The 14,884-nt window shown below is 40.8% G+C and overlaps 1 protein-coding gene across 3 annotated transcripts in view; it reads right to left on the bottom strand.

Moving 5' to 3' along the window:
* Window positions 1-1,614: 1,614 nt before the first annotated feature.
* vgll4b (vestigial-like family member 4b) overlaps window positions 1,615-14,884 on the bottom strand; it is a 97,243-nt gene continuing 83,973 nt past the window's right edge. For all 3 annotated transcript variants that reach the window (XM_060910775.1, XM_060910774.1, XM_060910773.1), the window contains 3 exons: window positions 6,556-6,745; window positions 6,076-6,190; window positions 1,615-4,767 (listed from right to left, as the gene is read on the bottom strand). In XM_060910775.1, coding sequence (XP_060766758.1) covers window positions 4,523-4,767; window positions 6,076-6,190; window positions 6,556-6,745 — 550 coding nt within the window. In that variant the 3' untranslated portion in view covers window positions 1,615-4,522. The remainder of the gene's footprint in view (window positions 4,768-6,075; window positions 6,191-6,555; window positions 6,746-14,884) is intronic.

Raw genomic sequence — 14,884 nt, forward strand, 5'->3', positions numbered from 1 at the left:
TGCTTGTGCCTATTCCAGAACACTCTGCTGTTACTGCTGAGGTTCCTGACAAAGAGCTGCTTTCAATAATGATCAATTTTTAAACAACATGCCACAATTTTAAAATATAAAATGTTAAAATATACCCCCCCCAACACCACCATCATGTATATTGGACAGTAGGCTAATGGGCCAAAAGAACCTGTTATTTCACAGTTTGTGACGCTGCCAACAATCAGCCAGATCAGAGGCAAGAGTATGGGCAAAATTCATGTGTTTTTTCTTTTAAAATCTGGAAATATCGTAACCAACCAGCCTCCCGTTTGAAAGACTACCAGCCGCCACTGCCTCACAGTGACCTTGACCTTAGACCTTTTGATCTCAAAATCTAATCAGTTTATCTTTGTCCCCAAATGCACAAATGGTGAAAGTTTGGTGAAATTCCTTTCATCTGCCTTGGAGCTCGTGTTCACAAGGCTTTCGGACAGACATTTGACCTCACAGTGACCTTGACCTTAGACCTTCTGATCTCAAAATCTAATCAGTTCATGTTTGTCCCAAAGCACACAAATGGTGAAAGTTTGGTGAAATTCCTTTCATTAGCCTTTGAGATATCGTGTTCACAAGGTTTCGGGACGGACGCACGCACGGACAGACGGACAACCCGAAAACATAATGCCTCCTGTACCTTACGGTGGTGGAGGCATAAAAATATTGAGTTAGAAGCTGTATCCAAACTTTTGGCTGGCACTCTTGTCTATATATATATATATATATATATATATATATATATATATATATATATAAATAAATAAGAGAGTGAGTGTGAGTTGATTCACAAAATAAAAAGTAGAATCATGATGTGACATTTTCCTATCAGGTGATGTTTATTTATGGAGTCTCGGGTAATCATACGTTTCCTGACACAACAGAGTCTTCAGTAGAGGGCAAGACTACATGCTTCCCAGTATTTCAGTAACACTACAAAGTTTGTCAGATTAATATGAAAAAAAAAAAATGTTTGATTTAAGTGCCAACAGGAACCAACTGTCTTATGGCCATTCCACATCATTAACCAACTATAGCATTTAAAAAGTATTTGTTTTTTTCTTTTGGAGATCACTTTTGGTGTTGTAGAATTGCGTTGTGCCGTTATATGAAAATGCTGCACTTCAGGTCGCATTGCACCACACCGCTGTGGATTGTTATTGCTTCCCCTGCATTATATAACAATTTGTGATGCCAAATTTGAAGCCAACATCCCAGTTCCATAAATCTGTTCCGAGTTCACGGATGTAAAACGCAAAGGATTGGACAGAACGGCTCACTACAACTGAGGAATAAATTGTATTGTGATCGCACTGTAATCCATGAGAAATGAGCAGTTAGATGCTGAAGTAATAATTCAGGCGCATGCCTTAAGCGTACTTTGTTTTATAGTTGAGTGCAAACCCAAGTGATCCAAAGAAGCATTCACAAATCAGCCGACCCCAAATGTGCCCTGAAGTCGTCAGTCACTAAATGATTTCTAATAGAAGATAACATTACATTCACCCCACAAATATTACATTCTGTAGAAGTGTAGCTCGAGGCTGAAGTGTTCCTCGAAGCAAAAAAAAAAAAAAGTCACACGTATTGTAGTTTAAGAGCTCTTTATTGTTCATCAAGGCTACTTGAAGTACAAAAAATGGCCTGCCAATTGATTTATTCAAAAGAGAAACAAGGCCACAAAATGAGAGTATAATACAGATTTACAAACCATTCAGAAATACACTAGCAGTAAAAGATCACAATGTTCATTTCTAGTGTTTATTCTTGTGGAAGCATACATGATCTTCCTCAGATTTGCTGTTTTAATGGCAGTTAAACACAAACAGTAAAGTCAGAGTGGAGTTCCTCTTAAAGCGAACCAAAATTTTCATTTCCTCCCGACCCCAAATTCAACCAGGACGTCTGTGTTGTCCTAAACGCCCTTCTTTAGTTTTACACTGGAGCTACAAGGCTGATGCAGCTACCGAATAAAGGAAGCCTCCAGTTTAGCATCGTACACACCATGTCTAAATCGTCACACGGTCACCAAGACATTGGGCTCAGTAACACCATTTATACACAAATAGTTTTCGAACAAGTTCGCATTCAGGATGGGGGGAAATCAGATTGGAACACCAACCTGAAGTCACTTGATGCATAATTCTTCCTTCAAACTGTGGAAATCTGAAAGCCTTTGCTCTTTGAGGCTAAACTGAAGCTTCTTTTTACCTCATGTTCGCCTCGTATAGCTCCAGGGCAAAACTCAAGAAGTAAAATTTCAGACAACAGCATGAATTTCACTTTCAGTGGAACTGCTCCTTTAAATGATTAGTGATTTGTTTGCTTGCCTCCATAGACGGCTAAAAAGCCTCTGTGTTCGACGCTGGATCAAGACTGCTCAGTAGCCTTCAGAAAATAATACACAAGTGGCTATAACGCAGTGTTTTCATACAATAACTGTGTTCCTGCACTTTAAACCTTTGACAGATAAGTCTACAAATGAAAAAGATCAACTTTTTTCTTCAAAAAAAAAAAGGCATGATTACAATAAAGGACAGGGAAAACAAATTAAATAACTACATATCATTAACAAATTAATTGTTCCTCAAAAAATACCTACAATTTTTTTCTCTGTACATTCATTACGCACAGCATAATGACGGTCTTATAGTTACCTATATTTTTTTTCCTTTTTTTTTTTTTAAATGTGTGATTTACCTAGTGTGTAAGGTAAATGTGTGTCGAGAAGAGAAAGTGAGTTTCCTACCTAGTTAAATGGTAGTGAAATGTGTGGATATTGACCTCGATACACTTTGTGTCTTTCCCTCTTCACTATCCGTGCATAAACAAGACACGATGATGACCTCATGCAGCGTATGACCAGTTTCTCTCATATGCACAAGGTGAAACAGTCTTCTATGTAGAGTTCTTTACTAAGGGTGATATTCTGAGATCAGTAATGACGTCAGTCTGGCAGCAAGCTCTCCGAATTTGTTCATGTTGAATGGTTTCGCTGGGATCTGATGGAATGTAAGGACAAGCTTAAGATGAGTGATGCCTCAGTCGGAACATCAACTTTCTACTAATTAGTAGCTTTGCTGAAAATGAGAGCTGAAAGCGAGACCTGTACTAAGTTCCCTATGGGAGGAATGTCTTTCACCTTGGTACAGGCTGGGTGTTTAAAAAAATGTAAAAAAAAAAAAAAAAAAAGGGGGGGGGGGGGGGGGGGGGACAGAATAATAGCTACAGCCAAAACTTAACAGAAATAAAAGAAACCTTAGCTCTCAATATTTTCGGCAGATTGTCAACTCTCAGCTGACCTGTCTGTAGCCGCGAATGTTTCAGTCACACACACACAAAAAAACCCGCTAAGAGCATCCTGTACCACGGATTAATATCAAACATCCACTGTTAATATATAAGATGGCCTGTCCGGAGGCTGTCCTCTGTATCTGGCTTCTACCAAAATGTATACTGAATAAAAAATAATAATATGGAGTACAACTGTACCAGCAGTAAGTTTATCTATGATTGTTACTGACAAAAATAAACTACAATCTGAGGAAAAGGCTACTAGTATTACAAATGAAATGTCTACACAATAATAGATACCAGCTATTTAAAATCGTAAATCATGCACCGGTAAGCAATAGTTTACCCTCAAAACCTTAGCTACTCTACCGAAACCACAGTGCTGGGGGGGGGGGGGGGGGGAAGACGAAAATGCCCAGGATTTAACTCGACACAGTCCAGTTGTCAGCAGCCACCACAGAAGAGAGATGAAAAAGATCAACGCTCTTCTCTTTCCCTCTGCCCACCCCGGCCCTTATTAATGACGCAAAACTTCACCCGACCATCGCGTCAGCCATCGTTAAACATTTTGGCCAAGAAACGAGTCTCCAACACAATTTATGGCCTTAATAGTGCAAAAGACTTTCTGTCAAGGATCCACATATGAGAACAGGGCAGCATGGGAGTTTTACGAAACAAACCTCTTCTCAGGATCGCCACCTCTTTCTAGACATTGGTTTAAAAAATAAACTAAAACCCTCGCGGTATCTCAGTTCTTGCCTGCTTTACACGCGTACTGTCACAGATAACCCTTGAAGATGTTTGGCTACATAAAACTCCCACAAGCTGAGAGAATGTTACAAATATAGTGTGTGGTGCAAAACAACCAGACAGAAGACGGAGTTTAGGCGGGTGTGAAGGAATTAAACTGGGCAAAGTGTTTATCAGAGGTTTCTTTGGCATCTGAGGCAGGTGATTCGAATACTAGCTGACTCTCTTCTAAACAAGAATCACAACCTGCTTATTAATTCTTTTGTTGTGGGCCTCCAACCTAAACATATTGGGGGGAAAAAAAAGAAAGAAAGAAAATGAAACAAAAAGAAAACAGTTTATGTACATGGCTAAATGCTAGCGCTGTCGGAAGCGGAGCTGAATCATGCACAGTCGCTTTGAGAGTGAAGCGGTTTGGAAGGAGAGCAGGATGCACAGCTGGTCCTCTCTTTCAGGAAACTAGGGATGGCGAGTGATTGATGTTGACCATGTGAGTGTTAGGTGAGGAGTCAGGGCTCCCGGTAGAGCCTCCCTTAGCTTTGATTTGGAGCCAGGTCTCTCCCAGAGCCTTGGTGAAGTGATCATCCACCGATCCGGTGATAGACACCGAGTTGGTGACCGGCTCCGGCTCTCTGTAGTTTTTCCCCAGACTGCGGCGGAAATGCTCCTCAATCACAGGGTCACATGCTGCGTTTGCTACAACAGGAAGAAGAATGCATTTATTACACTGATGCGGAATCGAGTCCGCTAATTATCATTGGAGTAAAGCGAGTCTGCATCAGTTTCAAATATCTCACTCATATGCCAATACATATATGGATTTATAAGCTCTTTAAATTTAAAGTGGCATTAAGGAGTTTGCCATTTCCTGAAGTACTAAAATATTGATGAACCAGTGATGTACACTCAATTTTCCTCCAATTACATTCTTTCTAGGAATGTTCCTCTACCCATATACATCAATTCTGCTGGTTAGTCATCATTTTGGCAGCGGTGTGCCGTGTCTCAAATGCTATTGGCGAGTGTGGAAACGAGTCCTTCAACATCTAATTATTAGTGGATGAAATTTGCAAACAGGTTTGCTTTAACTGCACTTTCCACTTGGCCTCTACACCACACACTAAACTGCTGCCAAACAGATAACACTGGTGGATCAGGTACTGTTGAGTTCTATTAACAAAAAACACCTCACACACCAATGTTTCGGTCCAAATAATTTACCAGTTTAAAGCAGAATTCCAAAAAGCAATCAAATGAAAAACTGTAGTTTCTGTCAGCCGCTTTTCTATTGAACATCCTGAAGCGCAGCACGGGTGATGTCAGTGCCACAGTCATGGGCCAAGTTTCAAAGCCTCAAAACTACATACTAGTGCACTAAATAGTTTATCAAAATATGACCACCAGCCACAGCTGATACAGGTGGTGTACTGGTTTACATGCTGTAGAGTTTAGGACTTGCCCTTGAGATGAGAGGAACAGTCACTAGATCGTGTACCGGGGGGTGGGGGGTGTCGTCCCCTCTTGATTTACAAGTCATCTTGGCAGGTGTTAAACTTTGTGATAGTTTCTGAATTTCCAACCAACTAGGCACTACGCTCAAATTCAAAGTCCTTGTACTGATTGATAAACAGAAACATGATTAATAAATCCCTGTTGAAGTAACAGCACACATGATGGATAGCCAAGTTAATAAAATGGCCAAAAAAAAAAAGAGAGGACAGGAAAGCTTTGTGGTTACATAAGCCCTTCTGGAGTAAATTACACTGTGTTCAGAGAAGCACTGCAGGCTCCCAACAGAGAAATTAAACCTTATTTCCCATGACCCCATGCTCACATTCTCCCAGTCTACTGGAATCTAGAAATTCGTACAATCTCTTATGGAATTGTTTTCAATGACCTTTGATGCCCTTGGCGTTGTGATGTCATCAGATAACGTCACCTAAATGTCTGTATGAGGTGGACAATCCGCCATCATGTTAAGAATAATAATAACGGTGCACTCACAGTTCGAAGGTCTCCTGTAGTTCGAAGGTGAGCAGCCGTTGTGAGAGACAGTGCAGTGAGAGAGGTTACAGTTACGGTTGTTCGCAGGGGCACACGTGATCACCGAGGGCCGATTCTGCATACACAATACATCGATTAAAAAAGTCAGATCATAACAGACGTCAGCATAAGAGTTCTGTTATGCGTCATAAAAAAAGCAGAACCCTTTCCATTTCACTCGACCGGATGCAGTCAGGTAAGTTTTTCTGTGGCATTTGCCAATGTGAGAACAACCAGTTTTATATGGGAATGTTCATGATCATTAAATGTCCATCATGTTTTTGCAAATTACACATTTACCTACATTTTTACAGCTACAAAGTAGAGATGGGGGAAAAATACAATTAATATTTTAGCAAAACGTGTTCGTGTTAATTTTCATATACAATGAACTTATAATTAATAAAATCATAACTTTTTTTTTTTTAAACCCAGATTTACCTGCTGGCGTTCAATGAGGCTGGCACTTGGCGAGGTGGGGACCTTGACGCTGCTTTTGGTTAGTGCGAGCGGCTGTTCCATGGCCAGGTTCGGCATGTGTGTGTAAAGGTGGGAGGTGTGCAGGCGCTCGATGGGGCTGCGGCTCCGTTCCCGAGGCTCCCTGCGGTACTCGCCGTTTGTGGGCTTTCCTCTGAAATGAGAAATAGGGCTCTAAATGGGCATTGCTATTAATACTGGCACTTTAGCACTAGTACATTATTAATACTGGAAGTAGTGCTTTCATTGGGGAGCTGGCAGGCTGTGTGGGTTCACTCCAAGTTTGTATGCGACCTACTGAAATATCTCGCATACATTCACCTAAATATAACTACCTTTCCATGACTGCCTAGCTCATTTTGGTGTGCTTACAGAATTAAAAACCCGTCCTTATCAGCTCAGGCTAAAAAGGGCCAACTCTGCTCATCTAGACTTATTTAAAAAAAAAAAAAGAAGCCGTTTCTATATTCAGATATTTCACTCATTTCTGACCAGAATGGCTTGTTCCCAAAACAAACTCCCCTGTCCAGTCCTGTTCTTGTCTTCTTTTCCTGAAAGAACAGACACGTGTGGCGTTTTGGGTTTCAGTCCTTCCAGAAGGAATCGTTTCATGCTGCCAACCAAGCTGAGGCCCAGAGAAGGGACCAAGTGACTTGTGTACACTTCACAGGAAGAGAACTTAATACCCTTCAGTGAGCACAGAGCAGACCTAGACAACAGGGCGGAAACAGGGGGAGGACACTTTGGCTTTAATTAGGTGGCAGTGGAGGCAGGAAGTGCTGCCTGTAATTCAGAATTTAAGAGGAACTTGGGTCGACAAACAAATATTTGAAAAAGGATGTGTGGAAAATGAAAAATCAGACAGACAGACATCAACTGTGCCCCCGCACGTCGTACTGTAGGCAGTTTAATTTTAATATTTGTGCTGCAGCACCTCCCTGGATATCGCTTCATGTACAAAGTATAAACAAAAGCAGTTATTGGTCCATTTACAGTCAGCAAGGACTTCTTTAGGTGGATTAGGCTCAGAGCATGCACATTTTTTTAAACCATGTGGACTGTGATCCTTGAAATAGTCTGTTCCTTGGCAACCAAGCTGGCAAGGAAAGCACCTGTGAGTCTACTGTTGTGTCGGCCGGAAACGTCTTTCCCCCAAAACGCTACAAAGAGAGGTGCTCTTAGTTCATGAATTAAACCTGCTTGCAAGAAACACATGCTCCCTGTCCCCATTTCTCTTTAGCTATTCTGAAATGTTCTTCTAAACAAAAGCGACTATTTTTCTTAACAGAGGGCTCCAAAAACTAATTATACAGGTCACGACAGTTCAGACTTTCCTGAGGAGCCAGAGAAAACCAGGCCTGGGCTCAAAAAGCAAGTACAATACAAATGCTGAGCTTCTATCTTTGGCCCTTACTCCAAAGTAAATAAATAAACTAGAGCAATGTTAGTTGAGAATATAACATGCAAGTAAAATACTGACGTTAATATTCTGAAGTTGCGTTGAACGATTCACAGCATTGTTAAAAAGAGCAACAGAAAAAAAAAATTTCAATTACTGCTCAAGAATAAAGAAAAACTTCAAGAGCCTCTCTAATAACGGTTTCACGACCCTCTGAAAACAAACACACAAGGCCTTTCCAACTCACTGATGTTCCTTTCACGAGAATCTCCTGGGAACAGATTGTCCACAAAAGTACATTCAGTTGTCCTTCTTAATTTTGAAGACTGATCTGTGCTTAGTCAGAGTGTAACCGTGTGGAAAAAATTTGTACAAGCCAAGAATAAATCTCACAGCTTTAAGTGTCCTCGTCCCCAATTGGATCAAAGACTGAATTGGAACGAGGTCTGAATTGATTCATGGACAAAATCCTTAGGTTTGGGTAACATTTCAGCCCGTCCTTCAAGAAGGAGGGCATTTCTGCATTGTTTTTAAAACAAACAAACAAACAAACCCTGTTGGGAGAACTTAAATGCTCAATTTACTGAGCCTAGGTTATTATTCTCATTCTACCATCAAAATTGGAAATAAGTTACAACTGTGATCTGCCCATCAGCCCAATAGAACTCGTGTGTATATATATATATATATATATATATATATATATATATATATATATATGACAAATCCTTTCACACTGTGTACTTTATTAAACTGTCTTCTACTGTTTGCATGTTTTTGTAAACTGCTCCAGATAAGAACATCTGCCAAATGACTCAGCATAAGTGTAGTGCTATTAGACCTGAAGGGAGAAGGGGAAAAAAAAAAAAAAAAAAAGTCATTTACTTGACATGACCCTTTCATCTGTTTTGATTAAGTAAGGCACAGAAAAGGGGAGGTGCTTGCCCAACTTTAATCTCTGCCAAAAAGCATCAACACAACTCGGCATCCTCCCACAAGAAAGCCTTGGGGCCCTGGAACTTGGCAAGCAATCAAGTGCAAAAGAAATAAATAACCAAGGCAAGGGGCATCATGAGAAATGTTTACGATTTGTACCGACCTTATAATTAGTCATTAGGTAATTGCACAGAGTGTCAAAACTTAGAGACGATATAAGGTTCCAGTTTAAAAACTGGGGAGGAGAAGAGCACGCACCAAGAGTCCTGGTCTAAGTGTAGGCACAGATCCATTTCTTTCTTCTTTTTTGTCTTTACAAAGGTTTTGGGTTATATACAGTGTACAATTAGTGGGAATAAGCTGTGGTGTCGTAAACTGGTTATTCAAAGGCGTCCATTAATTTTAGAATCAGAGCAAACCGCACTGTATAAAATGATCAAGTAATATCTCAGCTACAGTATTTAAACTCTCCAATCTTCCATTTAACACTTGCTTTATTGTCACTTTAAAAGTCAGCCCTTAAGTAGAAATCCATAAGCAAGAACTCGAGTGGGCCCCGGAGAGACATGATGATAATCCATAACGTGTGAATTCAGATGTTTATACTGTAGGATTCAGATGACTGTTGATCCGAGAAGATACAAGAGCTCCGTGAGCCTGCTTTAGGTTTTATAGAGGTGCTGTCCAAGCTGCGAGACTCCAAAGCAGAGGTTAAGCAATAAAATTGTGGACACATTCATACAATTGCATTTGAGTGAAAAAACCTTCCCTACAATCTTGGGAGTGTTGTATTTCTTTCTCCTTTATGTCAGTACAATCTCAACCATAGAGATACAGGAAACATCTGGGACGAATCAAGGCGAAGAAGGCAGAACCACAGGATACAAACACAGCCTTGAACAAAGCAGAGTTTTGGAAACCAAACTCAAACTGAGTGTGCATGTGATGCCTACATGTTTCCCAGCAGTGATTTTGCAGTCAGTCAATCTGACAACCTTGAATTGTATATTCTTACAGGGTACAGTAACAGCGGCCTATAAAACACTATAGGAGACAAAGCACTAAATCTTTAGTGGTGTGGGTAGCATAATGTTAATTGGAGTCATTAGATCCACTCCTGCTTTAAAATGTGCAAAAAGTTCTTATAAAGAACGTGACAGTTTTAAAATTTCTACACATTTCTTTTATATGCAATTTACATTTAACCAGCACTGATTTTTTTTCCCTGCGTTTCTTTATACTAAACAGATTTTATAAACTACTTGGCCAAGCCAAGCCACTGCACGACTGCAGTTTTCTGCTATAGGATAAGTTATTTTAACTTTACACTCAAAACTGCTTCATGTTGTCACTCCCTCAGTGCACAATCACCATGCCGAAATCGGCAGCTAACAATGATTTCATCAACCCAAACCGCTATGGTGCTGGCTCTTCTCCACTCCCCATTTGGCTGGCTCCAGAGCCATGAGAAATACTCGCTCTGAAATTTCCCAGCAGGCAGCTGAGGGCTTCCACGGCTCAGTCCTGGCTAGGAGTACAAACCTTTACGACAGCACGCTTCACTGCTACGCAGAACTTTTAATAATAAGACTTAAGGTCAAACCTAATTTTCATGCCTTCTTTAATTTCTATTCTACTAAAAACATCCAAAACATTAGATCACTATTAGATTTAAGAACTACATTTCAGGTTCAGCGGATTTAATTCCATTAAAGGCCCTTTATAAGATGCTTGTTATGAAAACTAATCCTGAACCATATGCAACACACACACACAGAGTTTGTGGGCTGGAGGCTGTGTTTTAAGTGGACTGAGCTATGATTGAGGGACTTTTCCCTGTAGCAGAGGGACAGACCAGAGCAGGCTTCCAGTACACAGTGGGACCAAAGGATAAGGGCGCCTTTGTTTTCAGCTCGGCAGTGAAAATGAGAAAATGGCCCCTGCCTGACTTTACTTTCAGTACTTTTGCAAAGGGATCTGCTGTGTATATCCCTCTAACTTTTGAATTCTGCATGACCTCAATGTCGATGAATAATGTGGCCTATGACTGGATTTAAAATGCTTAAAAATATGAACAAGAACATTGTATGGGAAACTAATTAAATATCCGACTATCCAGAAAACATTATTTAATGTCGGGCTAATAACTCCATAAATTGAAACGATGGCACATTGTCGGGTGTATTCTGTGAACAAAAGAAAGTAGTGCGGAAAAGAAAGTCGTTTTCCCCAACCCCCACATCTATAACTCTGCTTTGCTGCAGGGCTTGCCCTTCCTCCTCACACACAATAACAGAAACCTGAGCTGCCTTCCTTGTTGCTTCAAGCCCACGGTGTCAGGTGTCAGAGATACTACTCATAAATAAGGAGACTGTGAAAGAATATGGGCTGGAGAGAACGGAGAAACTTCTCACACTTGAAACAGCACACAAATTAACTTACATTTATGTTGTCTGCTTCAAGATCATACAAACTAAATTAGCAATGAACATCTCAATAACTGGAGACGTGCTGAAACATGTTTGAGAATCTTACTTTTTTTCTTTTTCTTTTTTTAAACTTGCTGACCAAAAGAGACCACAAGAAATAGAAGCAGTATCCTGAACACAGAACAATGCGCCTTTCAAAACTTTTGAAACTGCGACAAATCATATTTATTCATAAGCCACTGTGGTTTTGCTGAGATTTGCAGTTTTGGACACACACTATAAGCTTGGGCTTTAAAAAAAACAAAAAACAGCCCTGCAATATTTCAAGCCCACTTAAGGTGCATGACAACAGAGACAATTTTATGCTAGCTATAAATGATTTTTTTTCATCCTGGGCATTGTATTAACGTGTTCAGATATTATGATGTGGGCAAATAAGAAGGGCAACCACACGTAAACAGAGACTTAACTGACTGTAATGGCAAGGGCCTTGAATGTCTGAAACCTAGTATTTTTATTTAGGTTCAGGCGACTAGGAAGTCATGAACCAAAAGGGTATCATCAGGGCTGGTATCAGTACTGAGCCTGAATAACAACTGCAACAACATACACAAACGTACTATGGAGCACTTGCATGTGACGTCACAGCCGATCCAGATTGTGACAGACGCCATCTTGTCGGTCAAACGCCATATTTCCGCCTTCTACTTCTGGTTCTACTTCTACCTTTTCTTCTGGAAAACCCTACTATATACAATTCTACTACAACGGCTGCGGCTACAAGCTCTCCCTACCTGTGCACGTTTTTTATGTTTTTTGTGTGTATTTTTGCGTGTTGTTCATCTGTACCGGACTTCAATATCCACTACAACCGTATGGACTCACTGGACATGGGTTTCCAGCAGAAAATGACGGTTTGTAGCGATTTCCATCGCATGCACAACATTCCGGACGAGATAGCGAGACCAGCAGGGTCTCCGTGGATTGTTATCGGAAGCAAAGCGAAGGAGGCGGCGCCGGGAGCGGAAGCAAAAGCGAAGCTGCAGAGCCGGCCTGTTGACTAAGCTCAGAAAACAGCCACTCAAACCTCCACTGCTAAGCCTCTACCTCTCCAACACCAGATCCATGGTAAACAAAACGGACGATTTGGAATTACAGCTGGAATTACCTTATCCTATTCTATAATCGGCTGGTCAGTGCTATACTCAATACTTAAGTGACTTACCCGTCCAATGAGGATTCTTGTTTACAAGATGCCACATCTGAGTCGCTGACAAATCCTGAATTTCTGTAAAGATAACCGTCCAGAGATTTATAAGCATGCAGTGCTTCACCACTGAACAGCGAGGGAAAGTTAATGAGGTAATTATACACGTCTGGGTATTCCGCTGGCAGTTCAAAATCCGGTCGTGAAAACTCCGTCCGGTAAGCCATAAGGGTCACAAATCTGTAGATCGTTTATTTTAGACATATATCTAGTTATCTGTTCATTAGAAAAATGAGCCGTGTAGTCTGTCGGTTGAAATTGATCCATTCTGTACATGAGTGCAGCAGTATTCAGCGGTGTTTTTTACCGACAAGATGGCGGCTGTGTACTTTCCGGTCACGTGACTGCAAGATCTCTATAGAGCAGCACGGTGGTGTAGTGGTTAGCACGGTCGCCTCACAGCAAGAAGGTTCTGGGTTCGAACCCAGTGGCTGACAGGGGCCTTTCCGTGTGGAATTTGCATGTTCTCCCCATGTCTGCATGGGCTTCGTCCAGGTGCTCCGGTTTCCCCCACAGTCCAAAGAAGGTTAGGTTAACATGGGGTGGCCTTGGGCTGAAGTTTGAGCAAGGCACCTAAACCCCAACGGCTCCCTGGGCGCTGTAGCATAGCTGCCCACTGCTCTGGGTACGCTCGTTGCTCATGTATATGTGTGTTCACTGCTTCAGACGGGATAAACGCAGAGAGGAATTTCACCATGCTCGAGTGCAAGTTGTTCTTCTATTCTGAAAAAAAGTGGAGACCTTTTTTTCCAGCACGACTAAGACTGGTAATCCTAATCCAAACGCTATTTATGCACTGACCATAAAGAACAACTAGACGCAATATGCTTAATAAACTGAATCTGTATTCCTGAGAATACAGTACAGGGGTTGAAATTAACTTTTGAATGTACTTGCCCTCAGGGCAACCAACCCCAAACATTTACTTGCCCGCATGCATGCATCAGTTGCCCTACTTTTTTGCAGGTTGACTGGGTAAGTAATTTGCATAAAAAGCAATCTGGATGTATATTATAGAGTATGCAATAAAACATTTCAACTTGTTCTGCCATTGTTTGATTACTGATTGATAGACAAAGCTATAACACTCGTGTGTTTGGTGTTCATTTCATCATGATGAACAGTAAAACAACTAGGTATAACTACTAGTATCTTCTATTAAACATGTTAAACAGTCAGAAAACATCATATCATGGTCAAGTGTAACTGATCAAATCAGAATAAAAAAAAAAAAAAATCAGTCCAAAAAGATGCTTCGTTCGTTCTAGCCTACGTGACAGTGGCGCCTCGTGTGAATAATCATAATATCATGTAGCGCCATCTCGCGAATGGAAGCGTCAACTACCGCAACGAACCAAAGTCAAGGACAAACGAAAGAGAAGACGGGAAAAATAAGTTTTCGTTCTGTTTCTGTTAGGAATCACAACAACTTGATTTTTCTTGGTAAAATAGACATTCAAACACAGTTGTCCGACGGACAACTAGTGATAATTTTATTGTTGCCCGAGTATGAGAATGACTTGCCCATGTCCGTCGGGACATGCTTAATTTTGACCCCTGCAGTAGATTTATTAAGACAATTGAAGATGTGTTTGTGTGGTTGTTTAGCAACTAAAGCATTCAAATTATATTTTTAAATGCTTTAAAATGAAAATCTAAGGCAAAATATCTTTTCTGAAAGTTAAATAGATTGCAGCTTCTCTCTTAAATCCATTCAGAACCATATGATTGATTTAAAACCATATACAATCATGATCTGGTCTTTAGAAGCCCACATTCTGCTTTGAAAACCTACTTTGTAATTGCCACAGAACTGCAATAATGTAAACGTTGTTGAACTTTAATACTTTCGTTCTGCTAGCTGGAATGTGAAAACTGATGCCCCATCTCTCTAAACTGCTCTTTATCCAGAATGAATGAAAAGTAAATGTAAGTCAGGGCTGACTGATTTAAAAACACCTCATTTGGAAAGCACAGACAGAAATACTTTGCCATGCTGAGAATGCACCAACTGTGAGACCCTTGTGGCTGCGAGTGCTTCCACTGTTCCTTTCTCACACTTGTGCCCTAATTCATGACACACAGAGCTGCCTTGCACTGCAGTGCGTTATTTGACACTAAACCGTCATGTCTTGTGTCTTATGACTGGATGTTGCTGTTCCAAATCTGAGCAGAAATGTGAGGAATGCATGTGTGCTCCACCACAACAGAATGGAGACGCACCACAAATGGGCCACGTGTTCCACTTGCATTCCTGGAATG

The sequence above is a fragment of the Neoarius graeffei genome, chromosome 26, assembly GCF_027579695.1.
Source record: "Neoarius graeffei isolate fNeoGra1 chromosome 26, fNeoGra1.pri, whole genome shotgun sequence".
Lineage (NCBI taxonomy): Eukaryota > Metazoa > Chordata > Actinopteri > Siluriformes > Ariidae > Neoarius > Neoarius graeffei.